The sequence below is a fragment of the Podarcis tiliguerta genome, assembly GCF_965153285.1.
Source record: "Podarcis tiliguerta genome assembly, chromosome: 11".
NCBI lineage: Eukaryota > Metazoa > Chordata > Lepidosauria > Squamata > Lacertidae > Podarcis > Podarcis tiliguerta.
The window spans coordinates 22,556,827-22,569,640 of record NC_139544.1 but is presented as its reverse complement, the minus strand read 5'-3'; the positions used below and the strand labels follow the sequence as shown (position 1 = coordinate 22,569,640).

The following is a 12,814-nucleotide window of genomic DNA, read 5'->3' as shown; positions in this document are numbered from 1 at the left end:
ATCCAACCCACAGACCTAATTAGGTCTGGGAGGGGTCGCTGCTTGACTCATGAAGCCATTACCCCCTCCCCCAAACCACACCACCTGTCCCAGCCCTCCATCAGATGAGGGGCAGGTGGAGATGCGGCAGCCAATGAGTGATCAGGACCTTTGAAATGTGCTCCTGGTTGTGCATTTATAAGGGGAGGGGGCTTGCTGTTGCTGAGAAGGCCATCTCCCAGTTTTCTTGGGATTTCCATAAATAAATATTCCAATTTTATGAAAAGCTGTGCCAGAAAGGGGGAATCTATTTAATTAGCGATCAGATGTCGTTGAATAACAATCGTCCTTTGTTCATATAGCTCTTGGTTGAAGCTTGAGGGATCTGTGACAAGATAAATGTGGCCCAAAATCCATCTCTCTCATACAAAGTACGATTTTAACTTGGAGCTCTTTCAAGGCGTTCCACGGATGAGGTGAAAGAGGATATGTGAGGGACATGCTTTTTCCTACTTTTTGGAGCTCCTCTGAAGGGTTGCAACAACAGTGCCCCCCCCCCTTAAGCAAGACAATGAAATGTGAAGATTCAAAGTACTAACATAATTTTGCTTTTGTCTTTTTGCAGCCCTATGTTTTCTCTGACCCACCTATCATACGAGTTACACATGGGAGGATCTTTTCTGAAGTTACTACTTTTTTCCATCATTTGACACACACAGTACGACTTTACAAAGTTCATGGTAATGTATTGTTAGCAAATCTAGCTGTGCAATAATGTTCCAGTTCTTTTAGGGTTTAATATTGTCTTGTTTCAATGCATGTGAATACAGTTGACTTTCCTACAGTTTCCCATTTTAGAAACTTGTTAACAGCAGTGAGAGTTGTTCAGAAATGAACTCTTTGATCTGCTACATTTATTCAGCCTACTTTAGATTAATGTAATCCATTATTTGTGGTGGTGCCTTTGAAAAGTGTTTGGGAATCTCAACTGGTTTCAACTAACAGTTATATATCTATAGATATAGACAACAACCTCTGCCAGGGACCCTCACTCCAGTATAAGCCATGGGGGGCTTTTTCAGCATAAAAAAATTGCTGAAAAAGTTGGCTTATATTCAAGTATATACGGTAAACATTATACAACCTTTAAAATATCCAATGGCTTCCCTTCTTCTCCTTCCATAGTTCATATTACAAATCATACTTTCCTGCATATTTACTATAACCATTCAAGTCAATTTTCCACTTTTACATCAATCAAATATTGTTTACTCTGTTGAATTTATCTTAATGCTGCCAGTGTTTTCAGCTGTGTACAATTATTCTCCATATATTCAGTAAATATTTTCCATTCTTCTTTAAATATACGTTCTTCTTGCTCTCTTATTCTGTGGGTTAAACCTGCAAGTTTTTCTTCATATTCTAACCTCTAAAGTTGCCAGTGCGCTTTACAAGGGACCTTGCTCACTTTGCATTTGGGGGCTGACAGAACACGGGCTGTTGTTGTTCCATACATAAACAAAACTTTTCTGGCCCCTGGGAATTTCTGTCTGGGTTATTCCCAACAAAAAGGGCTCTGGTTTTTTAGTGGAAGGTAAATCTAAACATTCCCCCCCCCCCCCCAAACTCATTATAAATAATTTCCCAACTCATTCTTTAATTCACACTACTTCTGAAGAGGAACAAAGGTGGAATCAGTTGAATTAATAAATATATCATGTGCAAAAGATGGCGTCTTCTGACATCTTTCCTTTGGTTCCAGTCCCCTTCTAAGGCGGGATATGCAGCTCTAGAGATACAACCGATAGAAGCATCTATGAAACCCCTCTTTATGTGGCTCCAATTGAGCTGCAAATTTATGTTGCACTTGACTGGTTCCTTACTGCTTAGGATCATGGGTTTGACAGACTAGTCTTTGGAAATTACTGAATCTCATTTTATATTTAGGGCTTGAAGGTCAGTCCCTTGAGGTATCCAATATTGTGGACATTAGAGGAGAATACAATCGTGAGATTGCAATGCGGATTTCATCTGACATAGAAAGCCATAACAGATTTTACACTGACCTCAATGGATACCAGGTAAACACCATATGTTGATTTAAACACAGGGGTTATGTTCTATGTTTTAGATGAGGCTTTTTGTTTACATTTACTCTCATCTTTCATTGGAGTGGTGTTTTTTTTTTAAAAAAATGGTAACAATTAAAAAAAAATTCTATAAACTGGATGGAAATCTTAAAATATTTATGTTATCTTCCCATCTTCCTCATCCTCTACCTTTTTTTTAATTCCACTCACTTTTATCAGACATTAATGAAAAAATTCCACCTTTTATCTCCCACTAATGATACCATGTCTGTCCCCATGTTTTGTCTCTCTCCCTTATCTGGATTCCCAAGTCAGAACAGCAGAGAGGTGCTTCCATTCCCTTTAAAAGGGAGTTATCAACTAGCATAACCTGAGGTTGGTGCAATCAGTATGCTTGCTGATGAACCCACAGCTATGGTGGAATGCCGCAGACCTCACTCAGGCAAGCTCCCTGTATTTTCAGCAACATGTATGCAAGCTCTTGCACATGGTAAATTAGAAGATAAGCAGAAAGCAAGTGAATCTCAAAAATGATGAAGAGAAATAAAAACCCAGTTGTTAACCGCCTTCTCTTATACCAGTTCACCCTTTCACTGAGATTATAATCTGTGACTTTCCTCTGGGAGCTGCCACAGATTTAGCTGTGTTGCATACAGATGTTTGTTTGTTAAAATACTAGTTAGAAAGAGAACTTGTTTATAGGCTGTCATCAATAACTTGGTTTTAGGGAAAGAGACAGAAATTGGGCAAGCCTGAAAGTATAGCTCCCAAACACCTTGGGAGTTGAACGTTTCGGCTCCCAGACGATTGAAAACCGGAAGTGAGTTTTCCGGTTTTCAAACGTTCTTTCAGAAGCCGAATGTCTGATGGGGATTCCGCAGCTTCCAGTTGGCTGCAGGATGCTCCTGCAGCCAATCATAAGCCACGCATTGGAAGTCAAATGTTTCGGAAGTCAAACGGACTTCTGGAACAGATTCTATTCAACTTCCAAGGTACGACTGTATTCAATTACCATTTAGCAAAAGCTATTTTTCTATTTGTCTTATGTAAATTATCAATGAAATTTACTGAAGTCACATTTGATAATTTAGATTCAGCCTAGACAGACAATGAGCAAATTGCCTCTTCAAGCAAATATTTATCCAATGGCAACAATGGCTTATGTCCAGGATAGCAAGATACGATTGTCTCTTCTTTCTGCTCAGTCTCTTGGCGTTGCAAGTTTAAAAAGTGGTAAGTAACACTAGAAGGTTTTAAAGACTGACTATGCTGGAAAGTAAACAATGTTGTGGTCATAACATAGCTCAAAGGCCCTGCAAGTTCCATGGAATTCTCCAAGGCTAATCAAGGCTCTATGAATAGTTGATAAGATATGTAGGTGCTTGCTAAAACATTAGAGGAAAAACTAATATAAATAGAGCAATGTTTATGAATATTTTGGACAAAAGATCTTGGGTTAGGAGAGTTTTAAGACACCCAATTTTGTATACCTGTTAATAATTCTATCCTTTATGTATATGTAGAATAATGGGTAGTCTGTCTTTTCGTAGCAGTATGATTTTTAGATACTTTAACAGAGTGCTGAGTGGTGGATCAAAAATAAGACGAATGTTTGTTTTTAGGCCAATTAGAGGTCATCATGGATCGCCGACTTATGCAGGACGACAATCGAGGTTTAGGACAAGGTGTACAAGATAACAAAATCACAGCTAATCTATTCCGAATTCTGTTGGAGAAAAGAAATGGAGCAGATATGGTAGGAGAAGTGTTACAAATAACTTGATTTCAGTTTCTTAAATATTAGCTTCCAAATATATATACATGTATATGTATCATAAGAACGTTTCACCAAGGGATTCTCCATATCTCAAATAAGTACATTAATCTTTCAGTATTCGAAATATGGATTCATTTATGTTATTGAACCTGACTATGGTGTGTCATAAAGTTTTTCTGTTCTTCCCTGTTTTAGGGAGTTCATATGAAAGAATATGTTGCTATAATGCCACTCGCTAAGTCCAAATAAATTCTGGTGGAAGGGGGTTGGGCGAAAGGTGATTCTTCCATCTGTAGAACTGTAGACACCAGGCATCACTGTAAGACTCCTGTGGTTTGCAGGGGAGCACATGGGGCCTTCTACATGCAGAAGGAGGGAATAGGGATAGGGAAATAAACAGTGATTGTGGTGATAAAGGCAATGGGGACCAACAGTAGGCTCACTGTTGGGAGTGGGATAGCAGTGACAATAGTTAAATATTTGGTCCTCTACACTACTCTTAAGATGAAATATTTCAGCAGCATGCTTTGCGTCATATGACTTTATCTACTATAGAGTCATACAGTCATACAGATGCACAACTTAGCAAATTTTCACAGGGGTGCATAAAGAACATCCTGAGTGTACAAACCAAGCTGCTGTAAATTAAATGTATTTATTTATCACAGTCTTAAGTGGTACAGATTTGACAAAGATAAACACCATTCCAGTCTATGGTGTAGTCACAGATCATTATACTGGGACCCCAGGGAAGTCTGAGGTTGTAGCAGTTAAATTTAAAATCTTTATTAACGCTGCCTGAAAAAACCATAAATAGTGCTACAAATGTTGGATATAGGCAGAGTATAGCAGGTTACCTAGTTAAATGAGACACACAGAGAAACAGCCCAGTAAACCAAGAAAAGGGTACCTCTGTTTGCTTCTGGATTAAAAGAGCACACTGTTCAGTCATCCGTCAGGAACCAGCATGACAGAGGGATGCAAAAGACCCCCACAGAGAGTATGGATGAAGAACCAGTTCCTTTGGGATATGCATATAGACCCCCAATAGATCAGCTAAGCACTCCCAAATGCTGTATAATCACTTCTATATGAGAGAAAGAGAAACTGCACAAGTCACATACAGTGGTACCTCGGGTTAAGTACTTAATTCGTTCCGGAGGTCCTTTCTTAACCTGAAGAGAGCCAGTGTGGTGTAGTGGTTAAGAGCGGTAGTCACGTAATCTGGGGAACCGGGTTCGCGTCTCCGCTCCTCCACATGCAGCTGCTGGGTGACCTTGGGCCAGTCACACTTCTCTGAATTCTCTCAGCCCCACTCACCTCACAGAGTGTTTGTTGTGGGGGAGGAAGGGAAAGGAGAATGTTAGCCGCTTTGAGACTCCTTAAAGGGAGTGAAAGGCGGGATATCAAATCCAAACTACTACTACTACTGAAACTGTTCTTAACCTGAAGCACCACTTTAGCTAATGGGGCCTCCCGCTGCTGCCGCACCGCCGGAGCATGATTTCTGTTCTCATCCTGAAGCAAAGTTCTTAACCTGAGGTACTACTTCTGGGTTAGCGGAGTCTGTAACCTGAAGCGTATGTCACCTGAAGCGTATGTAACCCGAGGTACCACTGTTACTGTGCCATAGGTTAAAGTATGTGCCCTAACAGTGCTGTGACTTCTTTTGGACGCTAGAGTGTATGTCTGTTTATGGTAATCTTTTGGGGGCACTGTTGACTTTAAAACACTGTTGGCTACCTGTGTCCCAAATGCCATTTAGTTTTATTCATGGGTTCATTTATCAGCTTAAATGAATGCATATATGTTCAATGTACCACAACTGAAAATAGCTTACTACTATTTTCTTTTTGTTAATAGAAAGAAGAAAAATCGGCAGTCAGCTTTCCTTCTCTCCTTAGTCATATAACATCATCTTTCATAAATCATCCTTTGATTCCAATGATTACCTATGCAGACATCGGCATCCCATCGCTGTTGAATACCTTTTCTCCATTAATGTCATCCATGCCCTGTGATATGAATATAGTTAACTTAAGAACCATACAATCAAAGGTAAGCTTGAAATAAGTTTGAAATAGTTATTTCAGTATACTCAAAAATATTGCTTTCTAGAAAGCCCCTTTACAAGACTTCTGAAATGGGTCTCTGAAGAAATTAGTACAGTCTTAGCATCTTTTACTCCTAAACACTATAAAATGTGCCTGACATTATTGACACTGTTAATGATACTCTCTGGGGTCAAAGAGCAGTGCAGAAGTAAGTTTGAGAAGTGACCAAGGGCTTGAGTCTGATTACTAGGATGATTTACTTGAGATGCACGGCTCCTTACCTACAATGTTTTGCAACCTAGCTTGTGACGTGTACTTCCATGAATTTAGATTCATAGATGCAGTCACTTCTTTTCTACACCACAAACAGAATTAATTTCCATGGGCAATAACTCTGTGTATGCTGCGTATGGGCTTTCATTATGTGAGTCTACTGAAGTAGAGAGTGATAAATGTCTGCTTCCTTATAGACCACAAACCATCATTTTTGTACAAGGAACAATAAAATTGTAGATTTCTCTTCCTAATGATGCATATTATTGGAATGATAAACGTCAACATATTTAAGACAATGTGAAATTACGAAATGTTGCAATCTTTCATTAGTAGCATTAAAATACTCAGGTTTAAACTAGATAGAGAATAAGATGAATTTCGGTAATCAAGAAGAACCAAAAGACTTTTCCAGATAACATTTGCCTCTGTTCTCTCTCTCTCAGCAGTAGCATCCCCCCCCCCCCCCGCAAAAATAGGGAAGGTGTGATGAAGCCTTGTCATAAAATAGCCATGCTCCTGTTAAATAAATAAAGGGAGAAGTGTTCTTTCACACTGGGTGGATAGTGGGCGGCCTTTAGAATACAAATATTTTAAAGCTAAAGCCTAACAAAAAAGCAGACAATCTTGCTTAATGGGCAACAGGTAGGCATGCTGAAGTTTGCTGCCATATTTGTTTTGCTATCTAAAGGGATAGATGATACGAAATGTACTTCAGTGCAGGGCACAACATTCTATTGCCATAAGATATGGCGGTGGCCACTAGTTTTAATTGGCTTTAATTAGACAGCTTCACGGAGGATACGTCTGTCAATGGCTACTAGTAATGGATGGCTCTTTGTGTAAATTTCTCTAATGGTGTTTTCAGTGTCATTTAGTAGCTGACAGCATGGGTTTTGAGAGTTCCGCTTCAAAAAAAATGTACATATTTTGCACACCTATCATGTATTCCCATCTTTTGCCTTTTAGAAGAGCTATTGTATGTGCCTGCTAACATTGTAGGCTCCTGAATCCTTAAAAAAAACCCCAAAAACTAAAAAAGCTTAGACACTTCCTTTTTGTACAATTGAATGCACTGTTTTAGTTATGTGGGAGGTTATTTTGCCTGAATTTCTGGCTTAGTTTTTAGTGCCACTGCCAAGTGAATCTAATGGTATATAAAGTAACAGATGCTTTGTTCATCTTACTGAGCTGTTTATTAGCCCATAACCTGCTTCAGATAACATCTGTATTCCTGCACACATGCATTTGGGGATATAACTGTTATGTATGCCAAAATCTTCTAAGTTTTAATATAGTAATTAAAATTATGTATGTGACTGAACCTGTTATGGCCATATAACTGAGGTCTAAAATCATAGCAATAATCAGTGAAGTTAGGCAATGTTGGGCTCCAGAGTAACTTGTCAATTTCATAGCAGTTTCAGTCACGATTCAAAAGTTTGTGCCTCTGCCCAGACTCTACAGTTCTTTCCTCCTCCTCCTCCTCACCCCATTTGCCCACAATTTCTCCTTTTGTTTTGCAGGCAGATTCTGGGCCATCTGAGGAAGCAGCCCTGATTGTTCACAGGAAGGGATTTGATTGTAGGTTCACAAGCACAGACCTGGGCCTCCTCTGCTCTACAACTCAGGGAAAGGTATTCTACAACATTTATTCAAACGGTAGTAGAGAAACAAGTTGGCAGAGATTGAGTCAGCTGCTTATGATAATGGCTTGGACCTGCTTAATTGGATTTTCTACCTTCTTTCCTTGGAGTAGCAGGCTCTTATACTATGTCACAAACCAGTCCTGAAAGTCTCTTCAGTTTAAGAGACGTCTCCCATGTTGCATGATGAGGGACTGCTGCTTGAGAAACACAACCCTGCAGTTCACTTAAGTGAGCAGAATTGTAGTGCCCTGTTCACCTCTGCATAGTTCCATGCTTATTTCAGACATCATGGTATATTGTGATGTTTTGTTAGTGATATATCACGATTTTGAAAGCCAGATATTGCCCAGCCCTCACACACATTGTGATTTGTGATATATTGCCAGGTTATAAATACAGTGGTGCCTCGCAAGACGAAAAGAATCCGTTCCGCGAGTCTTTTCGTCTTGCGGTTTTTCGTCTTGCGAAGCAAGCCCATTAGCGGAGTAGCGCTATTAGCAGTTTAAGGGCTAAAAATGGCTTTTTAAGGCTTAAGGGATTAGCGGTTTTGCTGCTAAAATGCTTTTAGCAGCTTAGCGCTTCAGAAAAAGGGGTTTTGGAGCGAAACCCCCCACCGAAAATTTTCATCAATTTTCGTCTTGCGAAGCAAGCCCATAGGGAAATTCGTCTTGCGAAGCGCCTCTGCAAACGGAAAACCCTTTCGTCTTGCGGGTTTTCCGTCTTGCGAGGCATTCGTCTTGCGGGGCACCACTGTATTATGAAACGGTTTTCACGATGTGAACTTCAAGCCAGTTTTGGACGATATATCCATATTTCGCCCAGCCCTAGTTAGAATCTACTTACGAGGAACTCAGTTGGGAAATCATTAAAAGAGTGAAGTTAAAATTCATGTCCAATTCTGTGTTGTAAATAATGATATTTTTTACTTCTCCAGCTAAAGGTGCACAGACTCTTTAACAAGTTCCATGTGGGAAGTCTTATACCTACATCCTTATCTTTGATGCATTCACCTCCAGATGCCAGAAACATTAGTGAAATCAGTATGAGTCCTATGGAGATAAACACATACAGAATTCAGCTGAGATGAAACTTGACCTTTAGAACTCAAATGCTAAAGAAGAATCTGCAACTTTTCTCAAAGATTGGTGTGCAATAAGAAGCACATTTCTATTCCAGCTTCTTGGATACTGTGACAGTACATTCACTCTAGAATTTATTTGATCTCCAGCACAGTAAAAAGCCATGATGCAAGCAAGCAACTTTACTATTAACAAAATGCCAACATCAGTATAAGAAGTGGAAGAAAAACAAAGGATATTTTCATCGACATAGTGAATCTCAGGTTAAATGTTAGTTTATGGCTTCTAAGTTTATGATTTTGTGTTTGAAAGGTTGGGACTGTTGATTTTTAAATGGTTTTCTGATCTGTAATTGGGTCTTAAATAATTACATATTGTTGAAATCCCAGATAGTACAGTCTGGAATTAAAACCCTGAATATGCTCTGGCAAAGCTATTGTCCAAATACTTGTAAAGACTTCTATAAGCGACAGTTACAATTTTGTTCCACATGGAGTCTGCATTTATCCCACTCTAGCCGTAGAGTGAAATCCAAGAGCCTTTGAGAAGTGTGGAAAATTATAATCACTTGTCCTACCATCTTGAAGTGGCAGAAGTTAAAATTCCGGAATTTTAGATTTCATCTTTCTTGGAAATGTCAAACAAAACTTCTGTTTCGTTACTTGACACATTGGGATATGTGCAATTACTCCATTATGAAGAGTAAGGAAAGTTAAGTCTTTAATTTCATGAATACAAGATTTTTTTACAGAACATTTGGATACTAATGCTCTCTGAAAGCCTTTTTCTATTTCAATATTTCAATATCAAAATAAATGTGCCTTATTTTTTGATACATCTTGTTACTCTATTGGTGTCCATGTAGTGTTTTTTGGGGGGGAAGGGGGAAGGACATTAAAACACATATTTTTTATTTGACAGTGGTGGGTACATTCCGTTCTCCTGCACCAAATTTGTTCTGGTGGTGGTGGTCTGAATGCTCTAATTGAATGTAGAAAATGATGTAATGAATTCAAACAATGGAAGAATAAATGATACTGTAAAATTCATCTATCAGTTAAACTGCAACATACACATAAATTTAAAGGTGTGCAAAAGCTGCCTTGCCATGTATATTGTAGCAAACAGTGCATTGAGAATCATGTGCCTATATTTTTTAAATGTCACTGTACAAACTTAAATGTCCATGCTTATTTTGCTAATGTTTGTTACATATTTCTGAAGATGCTATTCCTCAGTATTTCTGCCTCCAGTATTTTACACTGAGTTCTTGAAGCCATGGGGATTTAAAAGTTCCACTTCCCTAAATAAAGTTACTGTTTACTATTGGCAACCAGTAAAGGCTGCAATCCTATAAACACCTAGGGGCATGTTCCATTGAACCCAATGGGACTTGCTCCTGTGTAGACATATGTAGGAATGCACTGTAAATTGCAATTCTGTATGATTCCAGTTCCTTTAACCTTCACCTTTTTTTAGTTTTGCTGATACATAATTTCCTCTGAAACTAATATTTTAATGGGGAAATGGCTTTTATAGTCACACGTTTTTGTACTGTAGTAATCTGATCTATGCCATGTTGGTATCCAGGCACATTTCCCATCTTAATGACATTAAATTCTTTTATAATTTTCATGTTTCGAAAGCATTCTTCAGAGGACACTATATAGATTCCCTATTTCATTTTTTGTATTCACACAATTTCATGTGACCTGTTGGGGGAAAATAGTACAGTGGAAGAGTATTAAGAAGCTATAAATGAATCATTTTATGCAATAAACATAAAAAATGAATACTTTTTCTTTAGATGAAATCCTTAAATGCCAGCAGAACATTCCTGTAACTACTTTTTCAGTTTTATGATGTCCATAAGTGGGAAATATTTACTGGAAGCCTCTAATTGTTCTTAAGGGAGTAAAAGCTTTTCAAAAGGTTAAAATGCAGAAAAATAAAAAAGATGCAATGAATTGTAGTCTGTTTAATTGTAAAACATTCTTCCAAATAATGTTTCATGTGACTAGACCTACAGCCCAGTCTTACGGCATGTTCCCTCAGAAATCCTTTTGCGTAAGTACATTAAAATGCATGTCTACTTGGAAGTTGCGTTAAATGGGACTTACTTCCTTGTAAGTGTGTTCAGGATTGCAGCCTAAACTTCTTAGTTAGCAAGCATAGGATTGCAGCCTTTTTTTTTTACTCATTTATTTTTCATTGGCTGTACAATCATGCCTGAATGTTCCTTAACCAGCAGACGTTTGTATTAATTCAAAATAATTCTTGTCTGAAAGCTAATGCCTTGAAAGCTAAGGCAATGGCAATTAATTCAATATAAAGTTGTCAAAATTGCAGTCCAGTTCATACTAATCTAAGGAAAGAAAAAATCAGGATTTACTGTTTTTATTCCTTGCATTTTCTGTGAGCATTTTTCAAACTTGTACACTTTTTAATGTCAGTTTTGATGCCCATATATGTTAAGAACAATTTATCATACGTTCATATTTTTTTTAATGGAAGAAATCAGTGCATTTAAAGCAATCATGTAAAGCTGAATCTAAATTTCTTGTTGCAGGAGTTCCACCATGCTAAGGATTTTTAACATTCCTTTACGTTGTGTCTCATTTTTTTCATACTGTCCCTTGAAGCCAGCTGATTTAATTGAAAGGTTTTCATATATATATATATATTTCCCTAGGAAGATTTTATATCTTTGGGGGCGGGGTGTGTGATGCAAGATTGCTAATAAAAAAAATGTGATAACTTTTTTTGTTGAGCTGCTTTGATCACTATTTTAGAGATAAAATGTTCAGCTCTGGCTTTCTCTGTTGCAATAAAAAAAAGGTAAAGGGACCCTTGACCATTAGGTCCAGTCGTGACCGACTCTGGGGTTGCGGCGCTCATCTTGCTTTATTGGCCAAGTGAGCCAGCGTACAGCTTCCGGGTCATGTGGCCAGCATGACTAAGCTGCTTCTGGCGAACCAGAGCAGCACACGGAAACGCCGTTTACCTTCCTGCCGGAGTGGTACCTATTTATCTACTTGCACTTTGACATGCTAGGTTGGCAGGAGCAGGGACCGAGCAACGGGAGCTCACCCCGTTGCAGGGATTTGAACTGCCAACCTGATTGGCAAGCCCTAGGCTCTGTGGTTTAACCCACAGCATCCCTTCTGTTGCATCCCTTCTGTTGCAATAGTATTCAATATAATCCAAAGATTTCTCTGTTGCCAAAGCATCAGTTTGTGTTGCTCTTCTGTCTGTGCCAGTAAGAGTGTAACATCAGGGGTTACTGTTAGGAAGACATAATCCTTAGGACACGGACCATGTGCAAGATCTTCTCAGTAACCAGAGAACCTGGAATACCTCATCTAATTCTCTTTGCTGTATAGACTCCTGATGAGTGAAAGCATGAGGCAAATGCCAAAATAACTTACAAAACCATATACATCCTAACTGTTGGACACCATTTAAAGCTGGGGGTGGGGGGTGCTGTATCAACTTAAAGGCTTAGCTGGAAGTATAGTTGGTTGATTTCAAAATTACTCCAGATCATTCAGATACAGGCAATGACCATTTTGCACGTGATCAAAGCATTCGTGACCGTGCACTCACACATCGCCACAAACCTGGAAGTGGCAGGAAAAGGGGGCGTAATGGGCTTTGCTGTTGCACGCGATGACCCAGAACACAACCCCTGTGCAAATAGTGCAAGTAAAGTGGTGTGCCAATCTAGTCTTAATACAACAGCTATTAGTGTACCTTAGATTTCAGAATGTTAACCTAAATTCCTTGCTTGGGGTAGCAGGAATTCTATGCGGGCGGGTGGGGACGGTGACAGAAAATAGGCATAGGTAAAATATTGGGCTCATAACAGAAGGGAGATCAAATCAATACATCTTAAAAGTTACTATGTTTTAAA

The 12,814-nt window shown here is 38.8% G+C and overlaps 1 protein-coding gene across 1 annotated transcript in view; it reads left to right on the top strand.

Moving 5' to 3' along the window:
• MAN2A1 (mannosidase alpha class 2A member 1) overlaps positions 1 to 11,658 on the top strand; it is a 64,672-nt gene extending 53,014 nt beyond the window's left edge. The window contains exons 16-22 of the mRNA XM_083403706.1: positions 605 to 719; positions 1,927 to 2,060; positions 3,161 to 3,302; positions 3,692 to 3,825; positions 5,710 to 5,904; positions 7,700 to 7,810; positions 8,757 to 11,658. Of these exons, the coding sequence (XP_083259832.1) occupies positions 605 to 719; positions 1,927 to 2,060; positions 3,161 to 3,302; positions 3,692 to 3,825; positions 5,710 to 5,904; positions 7,700 to 7,810; positions 8,757 to 8,909 (984 nt within the window). The 3' untranslated portion in view covers positions 8,910 to 11,658. The remainder of the gene's footprint in view (positions 1 to 604; positions 720 to 1,926; positions 2,061 to 3,160; positions 3,303 to 3,691; positions 3,826 to 5,709; positions 5,905 to 7,699; positions 7,811 to 8,756) is intronic.
• Positions 11,659 to 12,814: the final 1,156 nt, after the last annotated feature.